The sequence below is a fragment of the Xiphophorus maculatus genome, chromosome 10, assembly GCF_002775205.1.
Source record: "Xiphophorus maculatus strain JP 163 A chromosome 10, X_maculatus-5.0-male, whole genome shotgun sequence".
Classification (NCBI taxonomy): Eukaryota; Metazoa; Chordata; class Actinopteri; order Cyprinodontiformes; family Poeciliidae; genus Xiphophorus; species Xiphophorus maculatus.
Genome location: NC_036452.1, coordinates 5,653,795 through 5,666,763, shown reverse-complemented (window position 1 = coordinate 5,666,763; position 12,969 = coordinate 5,653,795). Strand labels below are relative to the sequence as shown.

General features: G+C 35.8%; 1 protein-coding gene across 4 annotated transcripts in view; it reads left to right on the top strand.

The window, feature by feature from the left end:
- The window catches only part of plce1 (phospholipase C epsilon 1), an 84,041-nt gene that overhangs the window by 25,905 nt on the left and 45,167 nt on the right, over window positions 1–12,969 (top strand). For all 4 annotated transcript variants that reach the window (XM_023340966.1, XM_023340965.1, XM_023340969.1 and 1 more), the window contains exons 6-7: window positions 9,836–10,023; window positions 11,258–11,400. In XM_023340966.1, the coding sequence (XP_023196734.1) occupies window positions 9,836–10,023; window positions 11,258–11,400 (331 nt within the window). The remainder of the gene's footprint in view (window positions 1–9,835; window positions 10,024–11,257; window positions 11,401–12,969) is intronic.

The window sequence follows — 12,969 nt, the reverse complement described above, 5'->3', positions numbered from 1 at the left end:
TACACACAGTCTGAGAGGGACTGGAGCTTGATGGGTTTTCTTCCTTTTTCTTCAGCTTATCAGCTCCTGTTTTGCTTCAGTAAGTAAACAGTTTTTTTTATACTTGGATAATAACTTTCCGTCATGTTGTGTGACTTAAGTTTTTGCTGTAAATACATGTTTTCTGGCTGGTTAAGATGAGTTTGTTCTCCTGCGTTTAACACGAGGAAAGTTTTTAGGGTGGAAATGTCACGTACGGTTGAACTTATCTTCTTTATTAAAAAACTTATCTGCTTTTCAGTGGTTGCTGACATAACAAAATAGAGACAAACCAAGTCATGCCACAAAAAACACTTTTTTTTCTTGATAAAACGTTAGAATGAATCAGTTAAGTTTTGTGTCTGAGTTCCAGAATCCTGGTTCAAACGTAATCTAAAGAAAGTAAAAAAAAAAAAACCACACACACAAAAAAGCCACATCTGTGCTTTTAGTACTAAGACTGGAATAATTTATGCCCCAAACTTTCGAAAGAGAAAAACATTCATCATTAGGCTTATCTCCAGCTGTCTGAGCAGAGCTGTCCGACGTTATGTAGGAGAGCGTTGTGGCTCGCAGTAGTATGACATCATGAGAACTGTAACTGGGGGAGTTCAGGGGTCCCTATGCGGGTTTGGGCTAATGGGTTACTGGATACCCCGCTTCTTTTATTTGTACACGTCATTCAACCACTCTGTCATTTCTGACTTCTTTTTCTTGTAGTGAACTGTATCACCCTAAATGTTTGCCATTTTGGGCCTCCTGTAAAGGTTCTATTATTACAGCTGATCTGAACCTAAAAACAAAGTTCCTTTTAACAGCATATTTAAACTTAAATATGCTTCTATAATTATTTTTTATAAAAATAGAATTGTTTTAAAATATCTTTTAGAGTAATTTGAGCAGAGCTGACCTCAGAGTTAATAACTTGTATTCGTGTGTTAATGTACACTACATGGCTGCTGTTTAAATTCTAACTAGCTCTTTTAAACGTTCTTTAAAATCATGAGGTTGTGTATTACATTGACTGATCACGTACTGTGTGGTGTTGCTCTTGCTCTAAGCATAAATAATGGACCACTCACAGCGGGAAGACTAAAGGAATATTTTAAAATGTTGTCTGCGTCTTATAGTTCTTAAGAATCAATTTAGAGTCAGTTAACATTGACATTTACAGGTCAAAGCAGTGGTTGGAAATCGGTGGTTCTCCAAGTTTAACTAAACACAACTCATTTGAAATGTTATTTTTTCCTACATTTCCACAAGGTACTTCACTAGCATAACAATATCTTCAGTGCTACATTTTTGTTTGTTGCTCAGGTTGATGTTTCTTTGGCTGTATTTGCTTTTACAAAACAGTTAAGTTAAGCAAAAAAGACATTAACTCATAAATTGGAGAAGTGTATGTTAAGCTGGGGCAGCTACTGGTTTTTAAGTTCTGCCAAGGTTGCAAAAATATTACCTTCTTAGAAAGGGTCAGATTTTCTCATTACGTTTCCATGGTTTCAAGTCTTTCTAAGTAGATGCATGTCAGAGTGTAGTTTTCTCTGACTGTATGCAATACTGTGAAAACTTGGTGTTTTTATTTAAGAATGTTATAACAATAGTCTCATATTGACACATGTTTACTGCTTTGTGTGTTTTCAATGTTTTATTGAGTGTTTGATGGCCTTTCCAGCTCAAGTTCACTCTGGTTCAGTTTGAGTTCCTAATTAGCAGAATGAACCTCTCTGTAGTAATCGCCACTGACCCAGAAATTTTGCAGCTCACAACTGGGTGCAATGTTATAATACCCTAAGCTTGTTAAAGGTGTGAGCCAGTGCTTGGGAGGTGGGATCAGTTCCTTGATATGTAGTGAACTGGTTTCTTGTGAAATTCAACAGGGGATTGTAATTCAAGTCACCCCTGGCTTCTCTCTCCATTTCCTTTATTATGCTCCCTGTGTTTTTCTCTCTGCATGTCTTTTCTGTGTTTCCTGCTTTGCTGTCATTTTTATATCCAGTCCTTTAAAACTTTAAGTCGTCAGCGGATGTTGTTGCTATTCCAGATTGATATTGCACATTTTGATGTACAGCTGGATTTGGTTGTATCCTTTAGAAATACCAGAAACGACTCATTTTCAATTGTTTGAATTTAATGTTCACTTTGTTAAAAAAGAAACATAGAGTGCATAAAAATAAAACAATAACTTGGATTTAATGATTGCAGAGGCTTGTTTTTAGAAAAAGATTAGTGTGCTTTAGCTTTTTTTTTTACTGTCCGAGTTGCTTGAAAATTTACAATACCATAATTAGAGTTACATTTTGGTCATTATTTTTTTAATCATTATTTACCCAGGCAGGGTGATAACTGGCTATGGACTTTGGCCAGGTTGGTTATATTTATTTATTTGTATGTATAATTAACTACTGAAACAATTACATGAGATACACAAAGCAAAAATAGAAGTAATCTATAAGTGATTGAACACTTTTTGCAGCATTGGATTAGATGAAAAACTTTCTTTGTTAGGAAATACCCTGATTACCTCTGCATACATATATTAATTATGCAATATCAGTCTAGTTTTTGTTTTAATCCCTTAGTCATTGTGGAGCATAAATTGAAATTGAAGGGCAGATTTGATTAGTTTTACAGCCCTACTGTTGGTGGTAAGGAGGAAGTAACATGGACATTGAATAATACTCTGTAGATAAAAACACAGTCCAGTTTGTCCTCTAAACCAAGACAGTGAGAAGAAGCAGACTCTAAAACTGTGCCCACTAAGTAAATGCTTTGGAATGCTTGCAAATTGCTCTTGCATTAGAGCAATTTGTTGTAAATGAAAAATAAGCAACTAAATACTTCTCATAGTAACTATGCACAACTTGGATAGACTCAAAAGAGAAAATATCTCAAGCAGTCGTGAGACTGCACAGGTAGAGGGTGCTGGAGAGAAAACATTACCTTGTGAAGGCAGGAATGGAAGAATAGGTTAGATCAGAACAGGATACAGGAGAGAGGTTGTCTCCTCTTTGTCTCCTCTTTGGTCACGGAAAGCAGGATTAATAGTTTCTATTTGAGGGGAAGTTATGTTCTCGGCACATGCTTATAAATCAGAAGCGGTGATTGCAAAACTCTGAAGCACATCCTAAGCACCCAGTCCCAGTTTAACCCAAGTGAGGATGTCTGCTTGGCATGTTTGGGTGTGCTTGTCTTGTCTTTTGATTTGGTTGACTCTCTTTAGTATGGGTTTGGTTACAGTGTTAGGTTGCTTGGATACCAGAGCTGCCGAACATACCTGGCTCCGGCACTAGGTCCAGCTGTTTTAAACATCCTTGTCCCGTTGGGCTGGCAGATTACATATTTTCTTCATTCTATAAGACAGATTTTTGTGCTCTGCTTGCACTTCACTGAAGAGAAATACAGCACATGGAGCTAAGGTTTGAAGGTTTTGGAATAAGGTCTGCCTCAGACCTAAATCTTAAAGTGATTTAGAGATTTTTTTTTTCCTGGAAAAAGGTGCTTGATTTATTCAGCTGAACCTCATAATTAGTTCAAAATGATTTGTGAGCATAGCTTTAGGGGCTAAGCAGAGACACTAAAAAGCTGTGAAGCACTGAAGGAGCATGACATTTTTAAAAACTGTTTTGTCCTAAGGACTATCTAGTATAGCTGACATGGACCAGGGGCTTCATTGTCTTGTCTCTTGAGGTTGAACTCAAAAGGTTAGTTAATTAAAAGCTGTTCTTTTTTCCACTACTCCTGTTAGTAAGTCTATAGTAAAAGCAGCCATATTTTAATAATTACTTATTAAATGCACTGATCAAAATTTTACCTTCAATACCATTTTCAATATTTATATTTTTCCTTTTAAAATATACTGTTGAACTTATTTAGGCATTTTCTGGTTAAATTGAAAGTTGAACTATGTTAGGAATAACATCTTTATAAATAAAATAAAATAAAAAGATATAATTTTCTCCATTAAAGCCAAAGGAGTAGTTTTGCTATGAATTAAACTTACTACAGTAAAATTTTCCAGGTAATGAGTTGGAGATAGCTGAACAAATTAATAAGAGTTACAAAAAATTTTCCTTTAAAGGACCGATTGTAAATCTGTAACATTTGTATTTATATAAAATAAAAAATGTGACATGGTATATAGGCATGCATTTTTTTCCAAGATCATACAAAAGGATTAACTCCAAATTTTAATTTAATGTTTGCAAAAGAAACAGTATGACTGTGTTTGATCAAATTGTTAATTTATTGTAACTACAGAGAATTATTCCTGCAGTCAACAGTTATTTATATAAATTGGGTGTAGGGACAATATTACACTGTCAGTGTGAGAGAGCAGTCATGGTTACACAGCTCTGCAGCTAAACAATGCATTACTAATATAAGTCATAAAGGACATGATTTAATAGGTGACATTTCAAATTGGGCTTTGCATCTCATGTTAGCATTTAGAACTATTGGCATTATTATTATTGCTAACTCTAAAGATCCATCTTCCCAAGAAAATGTAGACCTTTAGCAAAGGTTAAAAGCTTCAAAAGACAAATCTAAGGAACTTTGCTTTACTGCATTTAGACTTCCTGCTATCCCACCTTATGCAGAGAAAGAACTATCTCTGGTAAACATATATATATATATATATATATATATATATATATATATATATATATATATATATATATATATATATATATATATATATATATATATATATAATTTTTTTATGTTTTCAAAGTGTTTTGACTTCCATGAACTGGCCACTCATCTATCTGTGTTCACAGACCAGAAAAAAATAAGTGTTTCGGTTTTCACTTTCCAACGTTCAAGTTGATTCTGGTCGACTCTGGTCACTAGAGGATTTCTGGGTGCATCTCTACAAGCTTTATTATCAAACCAAAAACCTTCTAATACTTTGCCAAAATCCAACTCAAAGCAAGAAAATAAGCTGTGTTTTCTTTGCTTTAGTCACCTAATTATTCTGGGCAACTTGTGCCAACTTCTGCTCTGTGGGGCACTTCCAAAAGCGGTTTTCTAACAAAACAATTTACTTCTATCCTTTGAGTAATAGCCCTGTGGGAGAGAGTGTCTGAGGGCAGATTTGTGCTAATGTGATTTGTCTAATCCCATGTAAGCACTTCTGTTTAATTTAATGATATAATTACCAGATAAAATGTTGTGGCCTTCTGCAACTTCTTTCATGTACAGCTAAAAAAAGAAATGGAAGGAAAGCTTCACTGTTGTAGCTCAGGTGTATTGTATTATAGCTTCTATACCAATAGATAACTATTAAATAATAAAGACTAGAAGACTGTAAATTGATGTGTGTTTGATAAAAAAAACACACATATTTGACACAGAGAGGGTTGTTAAGTGAATTTGTCTACAACTATTTACAGAGCTAAAACTAAATACATTTAAGATGTGAGTGATTGGATTTCAGGCGGATGGCTTCAGCTTCTCATGTGTCCTGTGTATTCATACATGCTGAACCCATCTGCTATGATATGCATAACAGCATAAGTCACAAAGTGTTTGCATATCTGCTTTCTAGCATGTGCATACTGTAGATCTATGAGTGTGTCTGTGCCTGTGCATTCCAGCTCAAAGTTCAGGAGTCTGTGTCGTGGTTCTCAGTCTCCCCATGCTAATCCTCTCCCAGAACGGCTGTTGCCAGGCAGAGAAATTGCCTAATGGGACTCAGTGGTGACTGTGGAGTGAGTGACAGTTTTCTCCCGGTATTCAAACAAACTCTTCCAAAGAAAAGGAAAGAAACTGAAATTTTGCTACTGTTGCATGCACCAGTTGCTATTATATATATACAGTATATACACACTGTCAGGTGTTCAATTTAGTTTCAGCACAAAAAGAGGATTGAACTAAATTTGTACAGCTGCCCCTCACAGTTTTAATGTTCCTATACAGAGCTTAAGCCATTAGTGTTTTCTGTACACACACTGCAATATGAACTACAATCCTCTATTGGCAGCAACTGTCTTAATACAACTTGAGTTCTATTAACTAGCTGAAATGCAAGATCACTGGTAATGTAATCTAAGATGAAAAAGGACATGCCGGATGTATTGATGTTGGATGACCTGCACACCACTTATGTAATAGAGCTTAAACACAATTATTGTCCTAGTGTCTCTTGTGACTGTGGCTACATAGAAAATCAGGGTGCTTCCTGGCTGCTTATGCAGTCAGGAGAAGAAGAAAACATTCCCTCTTTTAATTCTAGGCTTTTATGCTTCATGATGGTTTAAGCTTTAATAGGTTATGAAATTAAATAATCTGCATTTGATTACCTGGCCATAATTGAGCTTTGTAAGAGCAGGCATCTGGGGAGGACAAGTATATTAGACCAATGCCAAGCAGGAACGACATTAGCAATGACCAGAGAGAAGCAATTGTTGCAGATCATGACTGCTTTAAGTTAATTTCCAAACAATTCGAACTCTCATTCTACAGAACAATTATCCCAAAAAGGGAAACAGTTAGCGCAGTAGCCAATCTTCCCACATTTGTGGTAAAAGAAATTTTGAGAAAAACCCAAAAACCTTTTCATCAAAAATGTCAAAGTTCATGACGGACATTTAGTTTGTTTAGCGTTTTTCTGATTGTGCAGTCATGAATATTGCCATTTACCATGCTAACTGAGGCCTGTAGAGCTGGAGATTGAGCTCATTTGTTTAAATTATATTTTATTTTGCAATTTCTCCAAGCACTTTTCAGACATCCACTCCTGGGAAGGTTAGTGGGGTTTGTTTGGAAAGGGTGCCAGAATAAAACGTTTTCTCTTTTAAAAGACCATAACAACATCTGGATAAACCACAAGTCCTCCAACCACACCGAATCAGCATAAAGATCTCATAGCAACTGTTTTGCACCTCTGGTTGGATCTAAATAATCTTAGAAAGTGTTAAAAAAGTGACTTCTATTATGACCTCAGCTAAAAACCTTAGGGAACCTTAGAGAATGGGTGTATTTTGTTTTTCATTTACGTTTATATTTACTGTACTAAAAATAAACACATTCCAGTTTTTTTTATTTATTGCTGCATTATCAAAATGTGTCCACAGAAAGTCAAAAGCAATTACAAAAAATCAAATCGACTTACTTATTTACATTTCTAGTCTGTGATCACACCGACTTACTTGTAAGTGTTTTGTTTGTTTGTTGTGAAGCCAGCTGCTCTGCGTCGATCAAAAGCAGCACCGCATTCCCAACCATGTCCTTTGGAGTCAGGCTCATTTTTACATAAACACTTTGACCTGCAGTTTTTCTTGGTTCATTACTCATCTCAGTCAAACTGGAGGCTTCTGTGTTACTGCTTGTTTTGGTTGAGACAGAGAAATGATAATAGGAGAAAAAACTTTAAGTGGATTGAAGTGAAGAAATAAAATAAAAATAATTAATCCCCATATAGTTTTAGCCAATTTTCACTGTGCAGTAAAAGAACATTCCTCAGTTGTTTGTCACTTTAATATTAACTTGTTAAGTCTTTAATTTATCAGATTAAAAAATGCTTTTGGTAGAGATATGAACTAAACAATGCTGAATATGGGAAAATAGCCATACATGTTACCCAACATATATTTGAAGCAGAACTTTTTGTAGAAGTGATTCATGTATGTAGGTGTTTGTTTCTCATATTCAGCCCCTCCTTCCTTCTCCCTTCATAAACGTGCTGGCAGGCTGGTATGTCTCTTTTCTCCAGGGATGGCTCAGATCTGACAACAGCTAGGCCTACACCCATGCAGGAAACCCATCCCGCTGAGACAGCAAGTTAGCCAAAAACTACAGTGGCTTGGAAAAGTATTCATACCTATTGAACCTTTTCACATTTTCTCACATTTCAACCAGAAACTTCTATGGTTTTAGTGATTTTTATGCTATAGAACAAGAATTATAATGGTGATAATAATTTCAGTAATTTTCTAATTCACTGAATGGGTCTGTATTTATGGAACCTCCACCCTGGCCCCAAGTCATTTGAAGCCTTTAACAGCTTTTCTTCCAGAATTGCCCTGTTTTTAGCCATTTTCCTTTTAGCTTAGACCGGCGTCCCTGTTCCTGAAGAAGAACCTTCTTACATCGTTATGCCGCCACTATGCTTCACGGTAGAATTGGTGTTTTCAGAGTTATATGCAGTATTTGTTTTAAGCCACACATAACGTTTTGCTTGCAGGCTGAAATGTTTGATTTTGGTTTTGTTAATCCGGTGAGCTGTAAAAAAAAAAGTAAATAAAAAAAAAAGTTCAATAAGTTTGAATATTTTGCAAGGTCCCACATCTGCACCATGTGTGTTAATGTCTATCTGACATTTCTTCATTCTGAGTCAGTGATTGTATTGAGGATAAAATGTGAAGTTAAATTTATTATCCTCACTCCTTTTTTTGTCAGCACTAATATGAAGAGCAGCACAGAGGCACACTTTCACTGGTGGTAACATTGGAACTGTATCTTCTCATTAAACTTTTATTGCTCTCATCTCCCTTTTGCTCACCAACATTGATTTGGTCCAATTTTTGAAATATCAGTTCCCACCGGAGGCATAAATGCCCATTTAGCGTGCCACAAAGTGTTGTCTTAATGGCATTTCTCTGAAATTTGTACCAGGAGAGACCGTCTGCAGCTTTACTCAAGGACAAAGAACAAGACAATCGTTTTCAATAACTGTTTCCTTTTGTTACATGGATGTTGTTCCAAGAAGTGAATGATCAAAAGGTGAACTGTAGGAGATGTTATCCTGGAGATCAATTCTGTCAAAATCTTAATTCTGTCAAAGGTCTATGGGGATTTTTCTTTTATCTCAGGCCTGTTTCAATCTGTTTTCACTGTACATATCTGTCTGCCTCTCTGTGTGGATGCTTTTTACACCCCACCTTCCATCTGTTTTGTGCCACAGTTATGTTTCTCTGTTAATTTTTTCTCTTCACACATTGACTTTCGTTCTTCCTAAAGGAAATTGCTTCTGAGGATTACCACATGAGCCCACCTAACAATGCCTTCTGATTTAAAGGTTTTCCTGTTAGTTGAAAGTTCTGGAAGTGGCAGTGAAAGCACATTAAGTTACATGCATGGTCATGTTAAAAAAAAGGAACAATTAACCCATTAATCGTCTGTGGTTTCTTTATTTTTGATTATAAAAGTTCACCATAATCCTTTAAAAAATCAATTTCAATTTATTCAAAAATACTTTTTTATTCCATAAGGAAATTTTAATGTTGTTGTTACTATGCCATCCAAGTATCTTCAGATAGTCATTGTGGATGGTGATACTGTAGGCAGGAAGGAATCTCTGGTAGCAGCCTGTCTTGCAACTAATCTGAAGAGACCTCTGATGGAAGACTGTTGCTGTAGTATAGTCTCATAACTGTCATTAGATGCTAACAGCTCAATTTCTAGGCATCAAAGATGATATTCCACATTAAATATGTCCTGGACCATATCTTCAGCTATTGGCAAGTACTGCTAATCCACCTCATTTGATTTTGCTGTTTGTCTGTGAATCTCTATCTGGCCATATGGTTAGAAAGCTTGGCAGAGAGACATTTGAGTTAGGGATATGATTCTTTCCCATTTTGATCAATGGAAGAGATGATTTGAACTTCTCCCTTCCTTTGATTCCTTTTTGATTCATGCCATAGTTCTGTTTTATTTATAGGAATTTGATGTTGAAAACTATAATTGTGTGCTGCTTTTTGTGTATTGGATCTTGTTGCAGTTTAGAGAAGCAACTTTTACAGAATGAATGGGTGACATTTATCTGTGAGTTACCAGTAAGTTATCCATCTTTCAATTATTTCCTTGACAGGTCACCAGCTGTTTGCAGGACAGAGAAGAAATCAATCTAATTCATCCTTCCAGAAAGCTTCTGTTGTCTCAGCCTGGATGTGCCTGTCTCAGGGAGCCTCTAAGCCCACTCCACCTTACCACACCAGTGGGACCGGACTTGAAAACCTGCTTTAATCCCTGGTGTTACCAACCTTTTCATACGCATAGGTTTGTTAACATTTTCATTTCTGCTTTAATCATCAGCCTGTTCAATTTCTAAAGCAGCATTTCTCAAAGACATGTAAAAGTATGAAATAATAGTGACCTTTCAAATAACAGATTTGAAAGGTCAAGTCACTTATGATCACTGTAAAATGGTGGTAAAAGACAGCCGCTAGAGGTCACTGTTGCACCCTCTCTGTTTGATATGACCCAGTCAGCTGGACCCAAACCAAACATATTTATTAATCATTGCAAAGTGAAAACCAAAGTAGTTGATTTAAGAAGCAATGGAACAATTCTTTCTGTAAGTTTTGCATAAACATGACCTGTTGAAACTTCAATTAAGACATATTATGAGCCAAATTATCAACAAGTCATATCAAAACAGAGAAGAAGCAAGAAAAAGCTTGCTTTGAACTTCAGCATTTGTATCCCAGTTAAAAGCTCCTCAGAAGAATCCAATGTTTAAATAATGGTTAAAGGTTTTTCCCTCTTGGATCATCTTGCTCCAGTTGTATTCGTATTGGTTAGCATAAAATCATTAGCATTGTATGAACACCTTAAGAAACACTATGCAAAACTTCAGTGTAATAACTGGATAGATTATGCACATTAAATTATGTGTGATTCAGTTTGCAGCTGGCACGCTCGTGTTGTTGCATTAAATCATTAATTAGTTTACTTTTTCATCTTCTGGCTTCAAATGAATCATTACATTCACTGCCCAATACAAACTATTTGATTATAACCTCTAACATGGTTTTCAGCAACTCAGACATCATCACACTGCAACTGTTTTCAGTTAACAGCTTACATTCTGTTGAGTATAACATTAATTTACATAGATTACTTTCTATTTTGATCAGGAAGATGATGATCTGTTTTTTGGATGTGAGCAAACCTAAACTTGAATTATTCCCAATGCTGCAATCACCTGTAGTATTGTCACACACAAAACCATGTGATGTGTTGTAGCAAATTTGTAATATGGTAGAAGTCTGATATATTTTACCACTAAAGACATATTCTAGCTGTGCTTGTGATTGTATCTCTAAAATTTGCTTCAAATATAACTTTTCCCTTTGTCATGTCGCATTAGTGTACATCCATATCTCACAAAGTTTAGTGCTGATAAAGTTGTATGATCATATGGATGCTGTAATGAGGATAACATAATTTCTTGTAGATATTAATTTCACTGTTTATACTAAAATACAAAATACCACCTTCTTATTTCCAGATTGTATCGTGCTTGTGACCAGAAGACGTTGCTGTGTTCCCTGCTCACTGGAGCATTCCTCGAGGCCACGGTTTCTCTTGGGGCACGGGCATCTCTTCCCTTCTCATTACCCCAGTGCTCTAACGGCCACGCTGTGCTAAAAGGTGAGTCTTTATATGGTATCATATGGGTACAAACATTCACATTGCTGTGAAAAAGGAGCGAAACCTGTGTAAGCATTATTTGGAGATAACGTCAGATAAGCATACAAATTTTCAATATAAATAGTTCTCCCAATTAGTCAAGGTGTATATTTTTGACGAATGTAGAAACTTGCGCAAGTCCTTGCAAACACTTTTACTAATTGGAAGTTTAATAACAGAATTTTTATGTGTTATTACTGCTGTTACCAATTTTTTTGTAGCGCATATCTAATACATTGCAAAGAGAAAGTACATTTGGGAAGCTGAAATACCTTGGCGCGATATTACTTGACATGCTATGGGCTGGTGCTTGCAAAGCAGCAAATCCAGAATTGCCTTCTTTTTTCTTTTTGGTGTTAATTGGTTGTACTTCTGAGAGCAGAGATAAGTGAGACTGCAGACTGTAGTAGTGTTAAGACAGTTTCCACTGTGCAAATTACTGCATATTAAGGTGTACTTGGTGTTTGATGCTATTAAAATAGGAAGTTTGCGTTAGATGGAGACTCAAACATAATAACTTTTTGCAGAGAACTATGATCCTTAACCGGTGGGGCAATGTATTTTGATTGTATGTAATTGAACCCGATACTGAGTTTTTGATTGGATTTTATTGTAATCAGTCAGATTAATTTAAATGAAATTTGGACCACACCAGATTCCATATTATTGGATATGACTTGGGCTTGTCGTTTGTTTTGGAAAATCTTTTGAGATAACATTTGGATTTATCTGGTACCAGATAGATAAATTGAATGCAAAAAGTTCTTTATTATAGCTTTATTCCTTATAATGCCATAATTGTTGTCAGGTGTGCTATAGTAACTCACATTTAACAGGGTTAATAATAATCAGCTGTTGCATTTGTTGAAAAGAAGAGGTTACATTGGACCAGAAGTGACTGAGGGATGTCTTTGGTTCTCAGTATTCCCTTGTGGTCTCCTGCTCTACTTTCTGCCCTTTTCCCACATGATACATCCACAGGAGGATCTGGTTTGTTTGGAATCTGCAGCTGATTCCTTTGCTTGCCCTTTTCCTTTCTTTCCTTTCACGTAATTCCCTTGTTGTCCTTTTTCCTCATTATACCCTCTTTTCACTTTCCATGACATCCTCTCTCTTTTTTTATTCTTAAAGATTTTGTGGTGGGATATGGACGAAAGTGGAAAGAGCTTATTTGCTCTTTAGTGATACCCATACTTCATTCCCTTTGTTCTAGATGTATTATCGCCATATTAAATCACCGCAGTTGCGAAACAAAAATCACATCATTTCTATTGATATTTTTTTATGCTGTGTTAGACTAATGGTTCTCAAATTTAGGATTGTGACACCTTTTGGGGTCACAAATCAATAACTGGGTTCTTGAGTTCTTCTTTAGAAAACAAGCTAAATAAAACTGATCACAGTAACCCATTTAAGCCAGAAATGGTACTCCAGAAAAAATAGTGCTTACAAATAGATTGGTAATCTGTTGATGCTGTTTGTGATGTCATTTTATCTTTGTTTAAAGTATAAAAGTTTGAAAAGTGTGCT